At 45.2% G+C, this 19,670-nt stretch overlaps 1 protein-coding gene across 2 annotated transcripts in view; it reads right to left on the bottom strand.

Moving 5' to 3' along the window:
* The window catches only part of LOC110492752 (metabotropic glutamate receptor 8), a 241,073-nt gene that overhangs the window by 54,735 nt on the left and 166,668 nt on the right, over positions 1-19,670 (bottom strand). For both annotated transcript variants that reach the window (XM_021567226.2, XM_036951948.1), the window contains exons 4-6: positions 16,211-16,346; positions 14,742-14,896; positions 14,421-14,558 (exon numbers count right to left, since the gene is read on the bottom strand). In XM_021567226.2, coding sequence (XP_021422901.1) covers positions 14,421-14,558; positions 14,742-14,896; positions 16,211-16,346 — 429 coding nt within the window. The remainder of the gene's footprint in view (positions 1-14,420; positions 14,559-14,741; positions 14,897-16,210; positions 16,347-19,670) is intronic.

Genomic DNA, 19,670 nt, shown 5'->3' with positions numbered 1-19,670 from the left:
GAGGGTTTCCGCGCAGAGGTAAAGGATGAGATTCTCTCCCGGGAGGTTCCTTCCAGCGTGGATTCCTTGATTGAACTCGCTATTCGCATTGAGCGACGGGTTGATCTTCGTCACCGAGCTCGTGGAAAGGAGCTCGCGCTCTCCGTCGCCTCCCTCTCCGCATCACTACCATCTTCCTCTGCCGGCTCGGGTGCTGAGCCCATGCAGCTGGGAGGTATCCGCATCTCGACTAAGGAGAGGGAACGGAGAATCACCAACCGCCTCTGTCTCTATTGCGGTTCCGCTGGTCATTTTGTCACTTCATGTCCAGTAAAAGGCCAGAGCTCGTCAGTAAGCGGAGGGCTACTGGTGAGCGCTACTACTCCTGTCTCTCCTTCAAGATCCTGCACTACCTTGTCGGTCCATCTACGCTGGACCGGTTCGTCAGCTTCCTGCAGTGCCTTAATAGACTCTGGGGCGGAGGGCTGTTTTATGGACGAGACCTGGGCTCGGGAACATGACATTCCTCTCAGACAGTTAAAGGAGCCCACGGCCTTGTTCGCCCTGGATGGTAGTCCTCTCCCCAGGATTCAGCGTGAGACTACCTTTAACCCTCACTGTTTCTGGTAATCATAGTGAAACCATTTCTTTTTTAATTTTTCGTTCACCTTTTACACCTGTTGTTTTGGGCCATCCCTGGCTAGTTTGTCATAATCCTTCCATTAATTGGTCTAGTAATTCTATCCTCTCCTGGAACGTCTCTTGTCATGTGAAATGTTTAATGTCTGCTATCCCTCCTGTTTCCTCTGTCTCTTCTTCACAGGAGGAGCCTGGTGATTTGACAGGGGTGCCGGAGGAATATCACGATCTGCGCACGGTGTTCAGTCGGTCCAGGGCCACCTCTCTTCCTCCACACCGGTCGTATGATTGTAGTATTGATCTCCTTCCGGGAACCACCCCCCCCCGGGGTAGACTATACTCTCTGTCGGCTCCCGAACGTAAGGCTCTCGAAGATTATTTGTCTGTAGCTCTTGACGCCGGTACCATAGTCCCCTCCTCCTCTCCCGCCGGAGCGGGGGTTTTTTTTGTCAAGAAGAAGGACGGGTCTCTGCGCCCCTGCATAGATTATCGAGGGCTGAATGACATAACAGTGAAGAATCGTTATCCGCTTCCTCTTATGTCTTCAGCCTTCGAGATCCTGCAGGGAGCCAGGTTTTTCACTAAGTTGGACCTTCGTAACGCTTACCATCTCGTGCGCATCAGGGAGGGGGACGAGTGGAAGACGGCGTTTAACACTCCGTTAGGGCACTTTGAATACCGGGTTCTTCCTTTCGGCCTCGCTAACGCTCCAGCTGTCTTTCAGGCATTAGTCAATGATGTCCTGAGAGACATGCTGAACATCTTTGTTTTCGTTTACCTTGACGATATCCTGATTTTTTCACCGTCACTCCAGATTCATGTTCAGCACGTTCGACGTGTCCTCCAGCGCCTTTTAGAGAATTGTCTTTTTGTGAAGGCTGAGAAGTGCACGTTTCATGCCTCCTCCGTCACATTTCTCGGTTCTGTTATTTCCGCTGAAGGCATTAAGATGGATCCCGCTAAGGTCCAAGCTGTCATTGATTGGCCCGTCCCTAAGTCACGCGTCGAGCTGCAGCGCTTTCTCGGCTTCGCGAACTTCTATCGTCGTTTCATCCGTAATTTCGGTCAGGTGGCAGCTCCTCTCACAGCCCTTACTTCTGTCAAGACGTGCTTTAAGTGGTCCGTTTCCGCCCAGGGAGCTTTTGATCTCCTCAAGAATCGTTTTACATCCGCTCCTATCCTTGTTACACCTGACGTCTCTAGACAGTTCGTTGTCGAGGTTGACGCGTCAGAGGTGGGAGTGGGAGCCATCCTTTCTCAGCGCTCCCTCTCTGACGACAAGGTCCACCCATGCGCGTATTTTTCTCATCGCCTGTCGCCGTCGGAACGTAACTATGATGTGGGTAACCGCGAACTGCTCGCCATCCGGTTAGCCCTAGGCGAATGGCGACAGTGGTTGGAGGGGGCGACCGTTCCTTTTGTCGTTTGGACTGACCATAGGAACCTTGAGTACATCCGTTCTGCCAAACGACTTAATGCGCGTCAGGCGCGTTGGGCGCTGTTTTTCGCTCGTTTCGAGTTCGTGATTTCTTATCGTCCGGGCTCTAAGAACACCAAGCCTGATGCTTTGTCTCGTCTCTTCAGTTCTTCAGTAGCCTCCACTGACCCCGAGGGGATTCTCCCTGAGGGGCGTGTTGTCGGGTTGACTGTCTGGGGAATTGAGAGGCAGGTAAAGCAAGCACTCACTCAAACTCCGTCGCCGCGTGCTTGTCCTAGGAACCTTCTTTTCGTTCCCGTTCCTACTCGTCTGGCCGTTCTTCAGTGGGCTCACTCTGCCAAGTTAGCCGGCCACCCTGGCGTTCGGGGTACGCTTGCTTCCATTCGCCAGCGTTTCTGGTGGCCCACCCGGGAGCATGACACGCGTCGTTTCGTGGCTGCTTGTTCGGTCTGCGCGCAGACTAAGTCCGGTAACTCTCCTCCTGCCGGCCGTCTCAGGCCGCTTCCTATTCCCTCTCGACCGTGGTCTCACATCGCCTTAGATTTTGTCACCGGACTGCCTTCGTCAGCGGGGAAGACTGTTATTCTTACGGTTGTCGATAGGTTCTCTAAGGCGGCTCATTTCATTCCCCTTGCTAAGCTTCCTTCTGCTAAAGAGACGGCACAAATCATCATCGAGAATGTTTTCAGAATTCATGGCCTTCCGTCAGACGTCGTTTCGGACAGAGGTCCGCAATTCACGTCTCAATTTTGGAGGGAGTTTTGCCGTTTGATTGGGGCTTCCGTCAGTCTCTCTTCCGGCTTTCACCCCCAGTCTAACGGTCAAGCAGAACGGGCCAATCAGACTATTGGTCGCATCTTACGCAGTCTTTCTTTTCGCAACCCTGCGTCTTGGTCAGAACAGCTCCCCTGGGCAGAATACGCCCACAACTCGCTTCCTTCGTCTGCGACCGGGATATCTCCTTTTCAGAGTAGCCTCGGGTACCAGCCTCCGTTGTTCTCATCTCAGTTCGCCGAGTCCAGCGTCCCCTCCGCTCAGGCTTTTGTCCAACGTTGCGAGCGCACCTGGAAGAGGGTCAGGTCTGCACTTTGCCGTTATAGGGCGCAGACTGTGAGAGCTGCTAATAAGCGTTGAACGAAGAGCCCTAGATATTGTCGCGGTCAGAGAGTTTGGCTCTCCACTCAGAACCTTCCCCTTAAGACGGCTTCTCGCAAGTTGACCCCGCGGTTCATTGGTCCATTCCGTATCTCTCAGGTCATTAATCCTGTCGCAGTGCGACTTCTTCTTCCGCGATATCTTCGTCGCGTCCACCCGGTCTTCCATGTCTCCTGTGTTAAGCCCGTTCTTCGCGCCCCCGCTCGTCTTCCCCCCCCCCCCCCATCCTTGTCGAGGGCGCACCTATCTACAGGGTCCGTAAAATCTTGGACATGCGTCCTCGGGGCCGTGGTCATCAGTACCTAGTTGACTGGGAGGGGTACGGTCCTGAGGAGAGGAGTTGGGTTCCCTCTCGGGACGTGCTGGACCGTGCGCTGATTGATGATTTCCTCCGTTGCCGCCAGGTTTCCTCCTCGAGTGCGCCAGGAGGCGCTCGGTGAGTGGGGGGGTACTGTCATGTACTGTCATGTTGTCTTGTCTCTGTCCTTTCCCTTCACCCTGTCTCCCTCTGCTGGTCGTGTTAGGTTACCTTTTCTCCCCCGCTTTCCCCCAGCTGTCCCTTGTCTCCTCTAACTACCCATTCACCCCGTTCCCCACCTGTTCCCTTTTTCCCTCTGATTAGGTCCCTATATCTCTCTCTGTTTCTGCTCCTGTCCTTGTCGGATTCTTGTTTGTTTGTGTCATTCATGCCTGAACCAGACTGTCATCATGTTTGCTGTAACCTTGTCCTGTCCTGTCAGAATCTGCCGGTCCATCTGAGCCTACCTATGTTTGGTAATTAAAGAAGCTCTGTTTAAGTTGATTCGCTTTTGGGTCCTCATTCACGCACCGTAACAAAAAAACTGAAATATAACATTTACATAAGTATTCAGACCCTTTACTCAGTACTTTATTGAAGCACATTTGGCAGCGATTACAGCCTTGAGTCTTCTTGGGTATGACGCTACAAGCTTGGCACACCTGTATTTGGGGAATTTCTCCCATTCTTCTCTGCAGATCCTCTCAAGCTCTGTCAGGTTGGATGTGGAGCGTCGCTGCACAGCTATTTGCTGGTCTCTTCAGACATGTTAGATCAGCATCACGTCTGGGCTTTGGATGGGCCACTCAAGGACATTCAGAGACACTCCTATGTTGTCTTGGCTCTGTGCTTAAGGTCGTTGTCCCGTTGGAAGGTAAACCTTCGCCCCAGTCTGAGGTCCATAGTGTTCTGAAACAGGTTTTCATCAAAGATCTCTCTGTACTTTGCTCCATTTATCTTTCCCTCAATCCTGATTAGTCTCCCAGTCCCTACCACTGAAAAACATCCCCACAGTATGATGCTGCCACCTACATGCTTCACCGTAGGGATGGTGCCAGGTTTCCTCCAGACATGACACATGGCATTCATCAGTCTTGGTTTTATCAGACCAGAGAATCTTGTTTCTCATGGTCTGAGAGTCTAGGTGCCTTTTTGCAAACTCCAAGCGAGCTGCCTTTTACTGAGGATTGGCTTCCGTCTGGCCACTCTACCATAAAGGCCTGATTGGTGGAGAGCTACAGAGATGGTTGTCCTTCTGGAAGTTTCTCCCATCTCCAAAGAAGAACTCTGGAGCTCTGTCAGAGTGACCACCGGGTTCTTGTTCACCTCCCTGACCAAGGCACTTCCTCCCTCGATTTCAATAATGATCAATGGAAACAGGATGCACCTGAGCTCAATTTCAAGTCTCATAGCAAAGGGTCTGAATAATTATGTAAATAAGGTATTCTGTTTTTGTTTTTAATAACTTTGTAAAAATGTCTAAAAACCTGTTTTCACTTCGTCATTATAGGGCATTGTATGTAGATTGCTGAGGAAAAGGTTTTATGTAATCCATTTTAGAATAAGCCTGTAACTTAACAAAATGTGGAAAAAGTCAAGCGGTCTGAATACTTTCCAAAGGCACTGTATATCATTCCATTCACAGGGGCTCTGCTAATGACTTTCTGTTTTGCTCATTAAGATATTGAATATTTAGAATGCTTTGAAACTAGCAAATGTGCAATTACACACTGGCCCAGTGTATTTTGTTGCCTTGCACATGTCTCTATTTGAATTACAGCAGCCTGCTATGAATGCTGTGAAGGGAGGTGGGAGTTGATGTGTGTTTTTGTATTTTTTTCCTACATAGAAAATGTATACATTAGCAATTAACGATGTATACAATTCAGGCATGATATTTGCATATCCTTGTCAGATCTCCTGTTTCTTGGCAAGGAGGAAGTAGCCCTAAGGAATTTGTCAGGATACTGGCAGGACACTTCTGGCTGCTAATAAAAGTCCTCAGACTACCAGTGCCACTTATTTCCCACTCTTATCTGGGTTCATTGTTTTTATGGCTGTATTCTGTCCAGGATGTTGAGATCTATTTCCTACAACCATCTGACTTTACTGAGTGCCTATACAAGGCCTATAAAAAATATAAATGTAAAGGCTATGCATTCCAAAGCCTTCAAAGCCCTATCGTCCTGTCTAATCCAGTAAACGTAGACCAGTGCTCTCCAACCCTGTTTCTGGAGAACTACTCTCCTGTAGGTTTCTACTCCAACCTCAGTTGTAACTAATCTGATTCAGTTTATCAACCAGCTAATTATTAGAATCAGGTGCACTAGATTAGTGTTGGGCTGAAAATCTACGGGTAGGATGTTAATGGCCAGTGTACAGTCGAAGCAAAAAGTTTGAAAATGACAAATATTAATTTCCACAAAGTTTGTTGCTTCAGTGTCTTTAGATATTTTTGTCAGATGTTACTATGGAATACTGAAGTATAATTACAAGCATTTCATAAGTGTCAAAGGCTTTTATTGACAATTACATGAAGTTGATGCAAATAGTCAATATTTGCAGTGTTGACCCTTCTTTTTCAAGACCTCTGCAATCCGCCCAGGCATTCTGTCATTTAACTTCTGGGCCACAGACCATTCTTGCATAATCAATGCTTGGAGTTTGTCAGAATTTGTGGGTTTTTGTTTGTCCACCTGCCACTTGAGGATTGACCACAAGTTCTCAATGGGATTAAGGTCTGGGGAGTTTCCTGGCCATGGACCCAAAATATCGATGTTTTGTTCCCCGAGCCACTTAGTTATCACGTTTGCCTTATGGCAAGGTGCTCCATCATCCTGGAAAAGGCATTGGTCATCACCGAACTGTTCCTGGAAGGTTGGGAGAATTAACTCTCGGAGGATGTGTTGGTACCATTCTTTATTCATGGCTGTGTTCTTAGGTAAAATTGGGTGGGCTCACTCACCCCACTCCCTTGGCTGAGAAGCAACCCCACACATGAATTGTCTTTACTGTTGGCATGACACAGGACTGATGGTAGCGCTCACCTTGTCTTCTCCGGACAAGCTTTTTTCCGGATGCCCCGAACAATCGGAAAGGGGATTCATCAGAGAAAATGACTTTACCCCAGTCCTCAGCAGTCCAGTCCCTGTACCTTTTGCAGAATATCAGTCTGTCCCTGATGTTTTTTCTGGAGAGAAGTGGCTTCTTTGCTGCCCTTCTTGACACCAGGCAATCCTCCAAAAGTCTTCGCCTCACTGTACATGCAGATGCACTCACACCTGCTTGCTGCCATTCCTGAGCAAGCTCTGTACTGGTGGTTCCCCGATCCCGCAGCTGAATCAACTTTAAAAGATGTTCCTGGTGCTTGCTGGACTTTCTTGGGCACCCTGAAGCCTTCTTCACAACAATTGAACCGCTCTCCTTGAAGTTCATGATGATCCGATAAATGGTTGATTTAGGTGCAATCTTACTGGCAGCAATATCCTTGCCTGTGAAGCCCTTTTTTTGCAAAGCAATGATGATGGCACGTATTTCCTTGCAAGTAACCATTGTTGACAGAGTAAGAACAAGGATTCCAAGCACCACCCTCCTTTTGAAGCTTTCAGTCTGTAATCTGAACTCAATCAGCATGACAGAGTGATCTCCAGCCTTGTCCTCATCAACACTCACACCTGTGTTAATGAGAGAGTCACTGACATGATGTCAGCTGGTCCTTTTGTGGCAGGGCTGAAATGCAGTGGAAATGTTTCTGGGGGATTCAGTTCATTTGCATGGCAAAAAGGGACTTTGCAATTCATCTGATCACTCTTCATAACATTCTGGAGTATATGCAAATTGCCATCATACAAACTGAGGCAGCAGACGTTGTGAAAATGTATATTTGTGTCATTCTCAAAACTTTTGGCCACGACTGTATCGCAAGTCAGACCTATATTCTGTCCGACCCACACTATCTCTCCTAAGAGATTGGCTGGTGTTAGAAACCCTTCGCATCAATTCACTTCAGCTTTGCCATTATTTTCAAAGGGGAATGTCAAGAGCAGGCCTTTGATACTATAACAAGGTTGGGAAGATGTCTGGCGGAAGATGTAACATATTACCCTATAAGACTCTTTGAAGAAAATCCCTAATCAAAAGTGTACGTTCCAAAATGTTCCTGAGCGCTGTGCACTTAGCTTCCATCTCCAACCTCCAATAGAAGGCGACTCCTCCCCTGACTGTCACTCTGCTTTCAAATCAAGAAGCCAAGTCATTAGAGGGAAGAGAACCAGTAGACAAAAATGGAGGGAAAGGGCGACAGACTGGGTTTTTGTCAAGATTACGTTTGATCTGGAAATGTTTGGAATCAAGCACACAAGAGTGCAAAGATGTGGCATCAATGGGCAGGACAAAATGTCTGCCAAGAGTAAGCTTTCATGTGACTCCAACCTCTTTCAGGGAATTTGTTCAGTATTTTGTATCTTTGCATGCTTGAAGGGGGCTCCCAGGTGGCACAGCGGTCTTAAGGCACTGCATCTCAGTGCTAGAGGCGTCATTACAGACCCTGGTTCAATACCGGGCTGTATCACAACTGGCCGTGATTGGGAGTCCCATAGGGCGGTGCACAATTAACCCAGTGTCATCTGGGTTTGGATGGGGTAGGCCGTCAATTGTAAATAAGAATTTGTTCTTAACTGACTTGCCTGGTTAAATAAAATAAAAAAAAGGGGAAGAGAACAGTAGCAACCTTTTTCGAAAGAGGATACAAATTGGCTACTTTGCTCGGCTGAGGTAAAGTGCACCAAAGCCGAAATCTGTAATAAAATGTTTATAATTAAGTCCAATTGACATCAGCCTGCTTTCTTTGTCTCGGGGCAGTCTGCATTGATTCTGATCCACATTGTTGGTTAAAGCTGCAATCGTACCAATCTTGCTCCGGTTTAGTTTTCTATTCTTACTGCCATTGTTCAAGGTTAGAATACATCAGAAACACATCAGAAAGTCATAACTGGAGGCATGAAGTGATTGTGCCGTAAACATTGAAAGCTCGGGGCATCTGTGGACAAGTCTGTCTGTTGCATAATAGGAAAGCGAAATTGAAATATGTGAGCTGTGGACAAAAACAAGCTGTGGCCTAAAACAAGGGAAAATACTCCATCGCATTGCTGAGTTACTGTATGTAACCCTTGATGAGCAAGTCATTTTTTTATCAAAATAATTATAACAATACTGAGCTATATTGTATGCATACAATATGCATATATACCACTAACCACGAACCACTATTAGCTCAAAGATTACGAAGTTCAAAACCACTGGAACAGTGGTAAACTTGCCTGGTAGAGGTCACATGCGTAACTTGTCAGATGTTCTGGAGGCAAAGAAGTGCCACAGTTGGAGAATTACAGAAATTGGTTGAATCTTTGGGTCACCAAGTCTCTTAATCTACAATTACTGTTGACGCCACTTGCATGCCAATAGGCTCTTTGGAAAGGTTGCGAGAAAAAAAACTTTAATGACAGTAACAAATGTAAACGCCTGGAGCTTGCTAACGGCATTAGTACGTGGATTGGAACCAGGTGCTATGCTCATATGAAAAAAAATCACATCAAAATCCACAAATTGTTAATTGCCCCAAAATCAGCATTTTGCAATGGCCATCTCAGTCCCTGTACTTGAACCCCATGGAAAACCGGTAATTTTGATTGAAGAGGGAAGTCCATAAGTGCAGACCGAAGGATATCAAGGACCTGGAAAGATTCTGTATAGAGGAATGGTCTAAGAGACTTCTCAATGTGTTCTCATAAAACCTTCTAGAAAAAGGTTCAGTGTCGTTATCCTTGCAAGGGGAGGGTGCACAAAGTAACAACAATTATCTAGACACATCTTTTTGAGAAAAAATTATATTACTTGTTAATTAAACAAAATTAGTATAATAAAACTTAATTTTAAATTTTTTTTGGGAGCTTAGCTCAGTATTTGTATGATTTATTTTATATAGTCTTTTTTTTTGCTCATCTTTAACAATTTTGGATGTGACTGTAGTGGGTATACCAGTATCTATACCAATATTTAATTGAAACACTAGTTATTTTTTTCTTCGATTGTTCATTTTGACTAAGTGCCTATGTGCTTAGTTCTAATGAAATCACATGACTATACCGGGGAAAGTATGATGACATTAACAGTAGGGACAAAGAGGAGGGGTAAAAAACAATCTGCAGTCATTGCATGGATTTCCTTGCTTGGATGAGTGGTAGGAGTTATTGTATTGCTTTAAAAACAATGGACACACTCATTTGGGGGTGGCAGGTAGCCTCGTGGTTAGAGCGTTGGACTAGTAACCGAAAGGTTGCAAGATCAAATCCCTGAGCTGATAAGATACAAATCTGTTGTTCTGCCCCTGAACAAGGCAGTTAACCCACTGTTCCTAGGCCATCATTGAAAATAAGATTTTTTTCTTAACTGACTTGCCTAGGTAAACAAAGCTAAAACAAAAAAAAAAATTAGAGATGGGAAATGAGGTGCTTAGAGCTACTGTACAGATTGGGAACATGTCTACAGCTCATCACCAGAGACGAATGCTGACAATATCACCAGCAGCACACGGACAGCATGATGGAATGTAGACACCGTTCCCTCTGACCTTAGGCCATTGTGTCAATAAAGATATTTAATTATCCTGATTAATTACCATCAATGATCAAGGCCCTTCAAGACCATCCCCACAAAGCCAAAGAGCATGTTGAAATTTTCCCTCAAGTGACTCTCTCTCTCTCTGTCCCCCCCCCCTCTCTTCATCTCCCCTCTCTCGCTACCCACCCCCCCTCCCCCTCTCTCACTCTCTCTTTCAGACTAATACATGAAAATCAATAGGACCACAAAAGGGTGTTTACCCCTTATTTACTGTGATTTATGGACCAAAATGCCCACATGGCCTGAAGACATACAACGTAACAAAATACTAGAAAGAATAAGGAACACAATACAGTAAGGGTTCATTGGAAATCATTATCACGGTATGCAATTCACTACCATTTTGCCTGAGGATGAGGATGAGGATGAGATTGATGCTGGCCCCGGAGTTCTGTCAAGAAATAACAAAAAATGACAGTTTGTAATATGAAGTGACAGCTATTTAATTGCGTGAAAACCTCCATTTAATATATGACGTGTCAAAACCAGAGAGCATTTGCACCATAGAGCTGAAGTATATCCCTTTCGATATTGAGTTCCTTTTGATTCCCTCTCCTCTGCTACTAAAGATAAGTGCTCACATAGTATTCAATGTTATCATCACCGCAAGATACTGAAAAACTGAGCAACAGAGAACTAAATGAGGAGTTTGCGACGCAGAGCAATTATAATTTAACAGAGCACTTAACACGCCTGACCTACTTGACACACAGACACACTTTCAAAGAACAAAACAATTTATTTTAGTTGTTGAAGTGACCCACTAGTTCTGCATTATATCACATTGCAGTGGATCGTGTACCAATGCTTGGTGCATAAGTGTCTGTTGATCCTATGACTCTTTCCGTTTCCCAGTGGAGAACAGCTTTTTGTACCATGACTTCTATGGCTTCAGTTCTGTATTTGTTGCTTCAAGGTAGGAGAAACTATAGAGCTGTTCCACCAGTGATGTTGAGTGTGTGTTTGTGACTGAACATTCTGCCTTGGGGTATCTGGACAAGCCTTTGTTTCCTGGTGGGCAATTGAGGCTGGAAGTGGGTGGCGGCCAGGCGGGTTGCCCAACTTAATAGTGAAGGAATAGTGAGGAAACACTGCAGGGTAAGAACTACATAAGAAGCAAGTGGATACATCTGTGATTGTATAATGGCACTTTGCACTGCAGTATGACTAAACCTTAGCCTCACATAGGATGTAATGAGAGAAGAGAGCATAGCTGTGACGCAACGCTAAATCAAACATCATTGACATTTCACAGGATACAGTATCTGATGTTAATGTCTGAGAGCACTTACTGTATGCCAACGAAGGTGCATCCATTTCACAGTTTCCTGTTTACTCCGTCTATGTGATGACACACAAGTCTGTGCACACATTTGCTTACATAGACAGATACACATATACACACACATACTGTAAGTACACACGCAAATGTTCATATACAGTACCAGTCAAAAGTTTGGACACACCTACTCAATCCAGGGCTTTTCTTTCTTTTTACTATTTTCTACATTGTAGAATAATAGTGAAGACAACAAAACTATGAAATAACACATGGAATCATGTAGTAACCAAAAAAGTGTTAAACAAATCTGTCACAACCTGATCTGTTTCACCTGTCCTTTTTCCCCCCTCCAGGTGTCACCCATCTTCCCCATTACCCCCAGTGTATTTACACCTGTGTTCTCTGTTTGTCTGTTGCCAGTTCGTCCTGTCTTGCCAAGTCAACCAGCATTTTTCCAAGCTCCTGTTTTTCCTAGTCTCTCTTTTTCTAGTCCTCCCGGTTCTGACCTTTTGCCTGCACTAACACCTAGCCCGCCTGCCTGACCATTCTGCCTAGGCCTGACCTCGAGCCTGCCTGACCATTCTGCCTAGGTCTGACCTCGAGCCTGCCTGACCATTCTGCCTAGGCCTGACCTCGAGCCTGCCTGCCGCCCTGTACTGTTCGGACTCTGACCTGGTTATGAACTCTTGCCTGTCTTCGACCTGCCTCTTGCCTGCCCCTCATTGTTCAATAAATATCAGAGACTCGAACCATCTTCCTCCTGTGTCGGCATCTGGGTCTCGCCTGGTGTCTTTATAAAATCTAAATATATTTACAATTTGAGATTCTGCAAAGTAGCCACCCTTTGCCTTGATGGCAGCTTTGCACACTCTTGGCATATTTTGACTGGTACTGTATGTCTGCACCAAACACCTGGTTCTAAACACAAAATGCATTCTTCAGCATGTCAGCACTTTTCCTTTTCTTTATAGGTTTAAGAGAGGGATGGGGATATTTTGTGATATTGCAATGGCCACAAACAAAAAAATAAGCACACACACGTGCACACACACACACACACGCACAAACACACATATGGACAATGATCAGAGGTGGTGCTGATTCAGCCGTTTGTCTTGTTGCATGATTACTCTGCAGACAGCGACAGCTCCAGATAAAAGATGCCCATGCAGCTCCTCTCCTCACGGCACTAAAACTCAATCTCGAGTTGCTAATAAAATTTACTCAAGCTGCTCCCCTCGCTCCCACACCAGGGAAAGAATAGAGTGAAAAAGCCCGGAGTGCTTTTGACAGGGGCAAACAGATTTCAAACCGTCTACCTTGCTCAGGCAAAATTACATGAGCTTTATAATGGAGGGAGATACGAACATGGGGGTATTTTTGGAAAGCTGAGATTGGTGTTTCTTTTTTCTTCTCCCCTCGGTCCTGTTGCTGCCTGGCTACTCTCACCGTGCGTTTACCAAATCCTGTTTGGTGTGTCTGCCATGTCTCCAAAGGATTTGTCCCAAAGTGCCTGTGTTCCAGAAAAACTCCTCAAAATCATCAAGGATTACATTTTTTTTCGCCCACACAGTGGGGACATTGTCGTCAGCACAATGCAACTCTCAGTAGACAAGCGCTGTATATGCTAAGCTTAGTGATGTGGAATTCATTTTGGAACACCCTCGGGCTGATCTGGCTGTCTCCCTCAGTCGGCTTAAGTGCAAGACCTTTTTATAATTTTCTGCACACAATAGTTAGTATGTGCCACTTGCTTTCGCTGGATCATGGCGCATCCGCTTTGTTAATGACAGAATCCACTGCCTTTTTTGTCACGCTGTCGTGATTTGATGCCTTCCCTACTGACTTAAAAAAAAGATAATAATCAGGCGATCTGGCTGTGTTGTTAACAGACGAATCTATCAGCACTGCAGCGTTGTGTGCATCCTATTGCAGATAAGGAGAGTGGGGGGGGGGGGGGGGGGGCGAGTGAGAGAGAGAGAGAGCACGGCGACAACAGCTCCATAATTATTCTCATTATTTCAAGTCACCGTGTCAGAACAATAAGTGTCGTCTGTGATATGGGCAACGGACAGCCGTCTGCCTCTGCATATCCCCAGTCACAAACAGAGTTTTGGCGGCGAAAAAAGGCTCAAACACAGCCACATTAATACACTCACATCCTGCATTTTCTTTATGACTAAAATTGTTATTATAGAAACATAATGAATTCAAACACAATGTAAAGTTTCCCTGCACACACACACTCAAAGAAACACATTTACACAGAATGTGTGGATCCGATGCCTTTGTCTCCAGAGGTCTTCAACACAAACACATGCATCCACATCTTCAGACATACAGCATGTCTCTGCAAAATGGCTGCTTGCGCCTGGGAGAGTTACTGTACATTTGCAGAGTGCTACATACGGATGTTTCCCATTTCAAGCTAGAGCAAACCCTTTCCACTACATATTCCCAGAGATATTGAAAGTGAAATTCCAGTGAAATGAAATTACAGTGCTATAACTGGAGTTATAATGATGATGGCTGGAACAGAGTTTATGGAATGGCATCAAACACATGGGAACCATGTGTTTGATGTGTTTGATACCATTCCACCTATTCCGCTCTGGCCATTACCATGAGCCCGTCCTTCCCAAATAAGGTACCACCAACCTCCTGTGCCATCCATCCATCACCTCTTGGCTACCAAAAGCATGACATTGATTGGCTGGGGTGTGAGATGGTCCAGACTATCATGGTTAGGGTCTGTATAGCATTGGGATGAATATACACCCCAGCAACAGACTATTGTCTCTCTGTTGTTCACTGTCTAATCTCTGCAGTGCACTGTTTAAACAGTCAGGTTTGCACTGAGGGAACGCACAGACCTCTGCCGGAGGGTACTTCCTCTTCCTCGTCCCCAGATAATGCTCTTCCCTCAGTGCTTAAGAAAGAACATGCTGTACCTGTGCATTTCTTGGGGCTCCCAGGTCGCTTGCCATGCATCCCTAACTTGCACGCAAAGTTTTCTTCCCAAAATTCCGCGAACCACACGTTCCTTCTGTTGTTGGAGAGGGAGCGACTCCGGAAGTAACGGTCGAAGGCTGAGATAAGGATGAAAATTGAGGAGAACAATAAAAACAGAGACAAAATAAACTTATTTCAGCCTGAAGCCACATCCTATAACACAAAAGTGTTGTACATCTCACAGTGCTTCAAACACATGCATTATTTCCCATTGTTTGCTGAGTAGGGTCAATAAGACTCAGTGTCTCCTGTTCTCTCACCGTCCACGGAGGCTCTCTTGGGGAGGATGGTGATGGCCCCCTCTGCCACTCTCTCCTGCTGGACCACAGGGGAGATCTTGGACCCCCAGCTGTCTGAACCAACCCAAAGGAAGTGACCAGTCTCGTTGTTGCGTTTGGCCGCGTCCAGGATACGCCTGTGAGAAGAAGACAAAGTTGTTACATTCCGAATCACTGAATTTCGATTCACTGAATTTAAATTAACTTAATTCCGATTCACTTCTTGTATATGTTCGACCCCAACCGCAACGTCATCCAACAGCATACCACCCTGCATCCCACCACTGGCTTGCCACTGATGCTAAGTAGGGTCGGTCCTGGATGGGAGACCAGATGCTGCTGGAAGTGTTGTGGAGAGCCAGTAGGAGGCACTCTTTCCTCTCGTCTAAAAAAAGATTGCAATTCCCCAGGACGGTGACTGGGGATATTTCCTTGTGTAGGGTACCATCTTTTTGATGAGAATTAAAGGGGTGTCCTGACTCTCTGTGGTCACTAAAAGATCCCATGCCACTTAGCGTAAGAGTACCCTTTTGTCCTGGCTAAATTCCCAATCTGGCCCTCTTACCATACCATCATGGCCACCTAATCGTCCCCAGCTTCCAATTGGCTCATTCATCCCCCCTCCTCTCCTCTATAACTATTCCCCAGGTCATTGCTGTAAATGAAAATGTGGTATAAAATAATGATGGTTAAATTAAATAATGGTAATATAATGGTTCAATTACATTTTTGTAATAAATATACAATTATAAAGAGAGAGGGAAAGATATTCAACTGTCATTGTCCAAACTGAGATACGTATCCAATATCTCCAATGATCCAGCTAAGCTTTGCTAACCTGATGGCTTCCATATAGCTACTTCAAGAAATTGGTAAATGTGGAAGGAAACCATATTACAGTTTTGATTCCTGCAAAGCCACCCTCACCAGACGTTCTCAACTCCTCCTCAGTTCAACCTCAGGGAGATCCGGTCTAATATAACCATTTTAGGAAAGATCTGTGGCTATACCCAGTCCTCTGGAGTTTGGGAAACTGAGTTTACTTATTACCCTCAGGTTCTGAGCTTTCGGTTGAGGAGCATTAGAAATATAGTTTTTTTCTCCCTCTTTGCAGGTGTTCAGTTGAGACAGCTTTCATTCGAGTTCTAAGTATTCAAATGTGCAGATGATCATTGCCGCTTAATTCAATCTTATTCAGATCAAGGCGAGATAACCAGAGTTCTTTATGTGCTGAAAGGAACTGCAATACAATGCACTCCACCGCATAGACAGGCCGTCTTACCTATAGTGTCCCGGAGTTAATCGAACATTGTTATCTCAATCCACAGTGAAGGGTTTGTGGATTAATTGATGGAAGATAAACACTGTTTTTAACTCGATGGCGACTAGAGTGCACTGACTGAAGGAGTGCACCGACTGTGTGTGTGTGTGTGTGTGAGACAGAGACACACCTAATGTCGTCCTCATTGGCAAACATGATGACGGCTCGGGCGTTGGAGGTCTCAAGCAATCGCAGAATAAGCTTGTCAAACTCCCCCGGCTTGGGCTCCCTGGGGATCTTCAGAGACTGGGCAATGCACACACCACCTGTGGGGAGAGGAGGGGGGAGGGAATTAGAGAGAGGAGAGATGGACAAAGGGAAGGGATGAAGGAGAGAAGGAAGTGGAATGGTGGACGGGGAGGGGTAAAAGAGAGAGCAGTAGAGGTATGGAGGGAGGGGGTGAGAGAAGGGGTTGGCGGCGTAGAGAGGGAAAGATGGTGAGAAAGAGAGAGGGGGAAGATAGAGGGTAGAGAGGTAGTGAGGAGGGCGATGTGAGGGAAGAGTGTGAAAGAGAGGAGTGGCGGGGTGGAGATACGTAGGAGCAAGAGAGAGATAGGAGTGAAGATGGGAATGTTTTGAGGAGAGCAAGACAGAGAGCCAAAAAGAGTGGATGAGAGAGAGAGGTGAGGTAGATAAGAGAAGAAGGTGGGAATGAGAGAGCAAGTAGAGGGGGAGAGGAAATGAAGATGAGGACGTACAAGATGAAGGAGAGATGAGGGATGGATTTGAGGAGGAGAGAGGACAGAGTGGATAAGAAGAAAATGGAGAGGAGAGAAAATTGACAGGGAAAGACAGTGAAGGGTCATGGCAGAGAGAACAGGTATAGAGAGAGATGGAGGAAGGGAGGGAGACAGTGGGAGAGAAACAGACCATCACTATCTGATTCATTCATGTGGACAGTAGCAGAATACAGATGAGGGAGCCAGAGAAATCCTTCCTTCCATCCATCCAGTCCCTCCATCCACTCTTGAGTGTGAGAACTGCATTACATTTCAGATTATATCAAATTGTATCACTTGGTTTTAGGTGTTTAAAAAAACATTAGGTGGCGCCTGACAGACTGTATTATCGACTTATGTGCTTAGCTTGATTTGTTTGCACTCAAAAACCTCTGCCAGATGTGACGAATCCATCACAGGGAATATAAATAAACAGCACTTGATAAGGCGCGTCGGTGCATCAACAGGAGAAGTCCTCCCTCTTAAATTGGGTCCATAATAACCTTCCATAATTTTCAGACTTCTCCATTATATCATTAGGCTCTCTGCTCTGACTTAAGCGATGATCTCCCCTTGGAATCCAATCTCTCGTTACGGTCCGTCTGCAACAGTTCCATCTCTTTGTGTCTCTTCCAGCTCTATCAGGGGAGTCATCTCGCCACATTACTGTCCCAAACACAACTAGTTATTAACCCTAAATTGATACCTTTTTAAGGGTAATGGCCAATCTGCTTCCCCTGGTGTTCCCAACCTCCAAATTATTATGCTTAGCTGTTGTCATCTATATCACTGTTGGGTGTAATTAAGGGAGTTTGGGGGATGTTCGTGTGCGTCACTTCTCTGAGGGGCGCCATGATGGGATGTTGTCTGAAGGAAATCGCTGATAAAACTTAAAAATGAATGCGACATAATCTAGTAAACACTTCTGAAAGTTTAGTTAAATGTATGACTAAATGTTGTCTCGGAGGGTACAGTAAACAAGGTTTAGAGCTAGCTGTTTCGTGACTTGCTGTGACCTTCCACCCTCAGCCACCTGCCAGGACGCCGTGCAGAGGGAACATTGTACACACATTAATCTATCGCTATCGCCTAGAAGGCTTGTTTTTCTTTGGAGGCCAAGAAGGAGCTGGTACGATGTACATTACTGGCGGTTTTAGATTTTAGTGATGTTATATATATGCAGGCCTCAACAACTACCCTGAGAGCACTTGATTCAGTGTATCATGCAGCCCTCAGGTTCATTACAAATCAAACACGTCTAACACATCCTTGTGATCTCTACAGCGCTGTTGGCTGGTCGTCATTGACCTTGCGTAGGCTTAAACACTGGTATACACTGATTTATAAGGTCATATTGGGTAAAATGACATTTTATCTCTGTTCTTTTTTATTCAGGTTGGTAAATAAATATCAATTACGGTCCCATTCTGATTTGCTTCTAACAGTACCAAAAATTAGAACAGGTCATGGTAGAAATAGTTTTCGTTACTTAGCTCCGTGGTCCTGGAATTCTCTCCTGAACATTTTAAAATCTGATGATCTAGTTTGGTTGGTGGAGTTTAAACACTTGATCGATGTACATATCATAGAAGAGTGTAACTGTCTTTAGGACAGCTGTTTTTAGTCAAGACTTTCGAGTTTTTAACGTAATGTGTAATTGTTGCACTGTATGCGTGTTTATTGTTTTGTTTAACGTTGTGTTTGTGCATGTCAGTTGTTTTGCCTGAAACGCTGTTTCCCCCTGCTGCTATTGGACCAGGTCTCTCTTGGAAAAGAGTTGTTATCTAAATGAGGAAAAACCTGTATCGATAAAGGTCAAATAAAAAATACAAAAAAAGTCTGTCAGAAAAAATCACCAGCCTTTTACACCATGGATTTATGAAACCTCTCACCAAATCTCTTCTGCCATGTTGCCATTTCCACTATATAGCCTTTCAAGTTGAAATACCATAGGACTCCCCAGTTAGAGTGCTCCGAGTAGATCTCCATCAAATCCATTTCAAGTGCTGTGTACCTGTTCATGAAATGACACTCCCTTTTAGCTTCAATATTTCCATTTTATCTGTAACCTGTAGTCAAATCTTCCAAGCATGTATTATGTCAATGTCTTCAAATATCTATCTTGCAGGGTGGGAGTAGCATCTGTGTGTGAACACCCACTAAATCAAAAATCAATTCCAATTCCCAATTTGATTAATTGTTATCTAATGAATGGACAGATTCCCCATGTCACTACATAGTCATTAAACCACTACATGATCGTGCCTCGCTCAGCGCTGCAAACTGGGGAAAGGTCTTTTGCCTGATTAATATAAAATATTGATTACAATTTGTATTAAATAATTGGTCATTCATTACTTACATCACCTATTACAGCCTTGTGAAAACCACGTGGCGAGGGGGAATATAGGTGGTTGCCTCTAATGATGGCATGAACATGTAGGAGTGTACCGGCTCTGTCTTAAGGAGAGTCTGATTCTCACAGTGTAATGTGTTCCTTTTGTAAGCTACCTATCCTCATGAAATATTAACGAAGGCTGCCGAGCTCGGCTAGTAGCAGTGGCTATCAGGGGATATCGCAGTACCCAGGCACTGCAGGAATCAGGACTCATTGCAGCCAGTTGGGACATTATGTGGAATATCAAATTATAGGGGGGAGGTGACAATATCAAGCCAGGCAGGGATTTCATGTGTTAATATCCCGTGTTCTGCTAACAAGTCTGTTCTGTATGGAATACGGCACGCCATACCCATGTTACGGTGTTGTATAATTTTGATAAAGGTTGGAAAATCAAGCAATTTGCACACTGTTGTTGCTCATTAGGGGTAAAGGGGTTTGCAGCACTACAGGGAACATTATTATTCTGGTGG

The sequence above is a fragment of the Oncorhynchus mykiss genome, chromosome 2 (assembly GCF_013265735.2).
Source record: "Oncorhynchus mykiss isolate Arlee chromosome 2, USDA_OmykA_1.1, whole genome shotgun sequence".
NCBI classification, from domain to species: domain Eukaryota; kingdom Metazoa; phylum Chordata; class Actinopteri; order Salmoniformes; family Salmonidae; genus Oncorhynchus; species Oncorhynchus mykiss.
The sequence above is the reverse complement of the archived record's forward strand: the minus strand, read 5'-3'. Positions and strand labels throughout refer to the sequence as shown.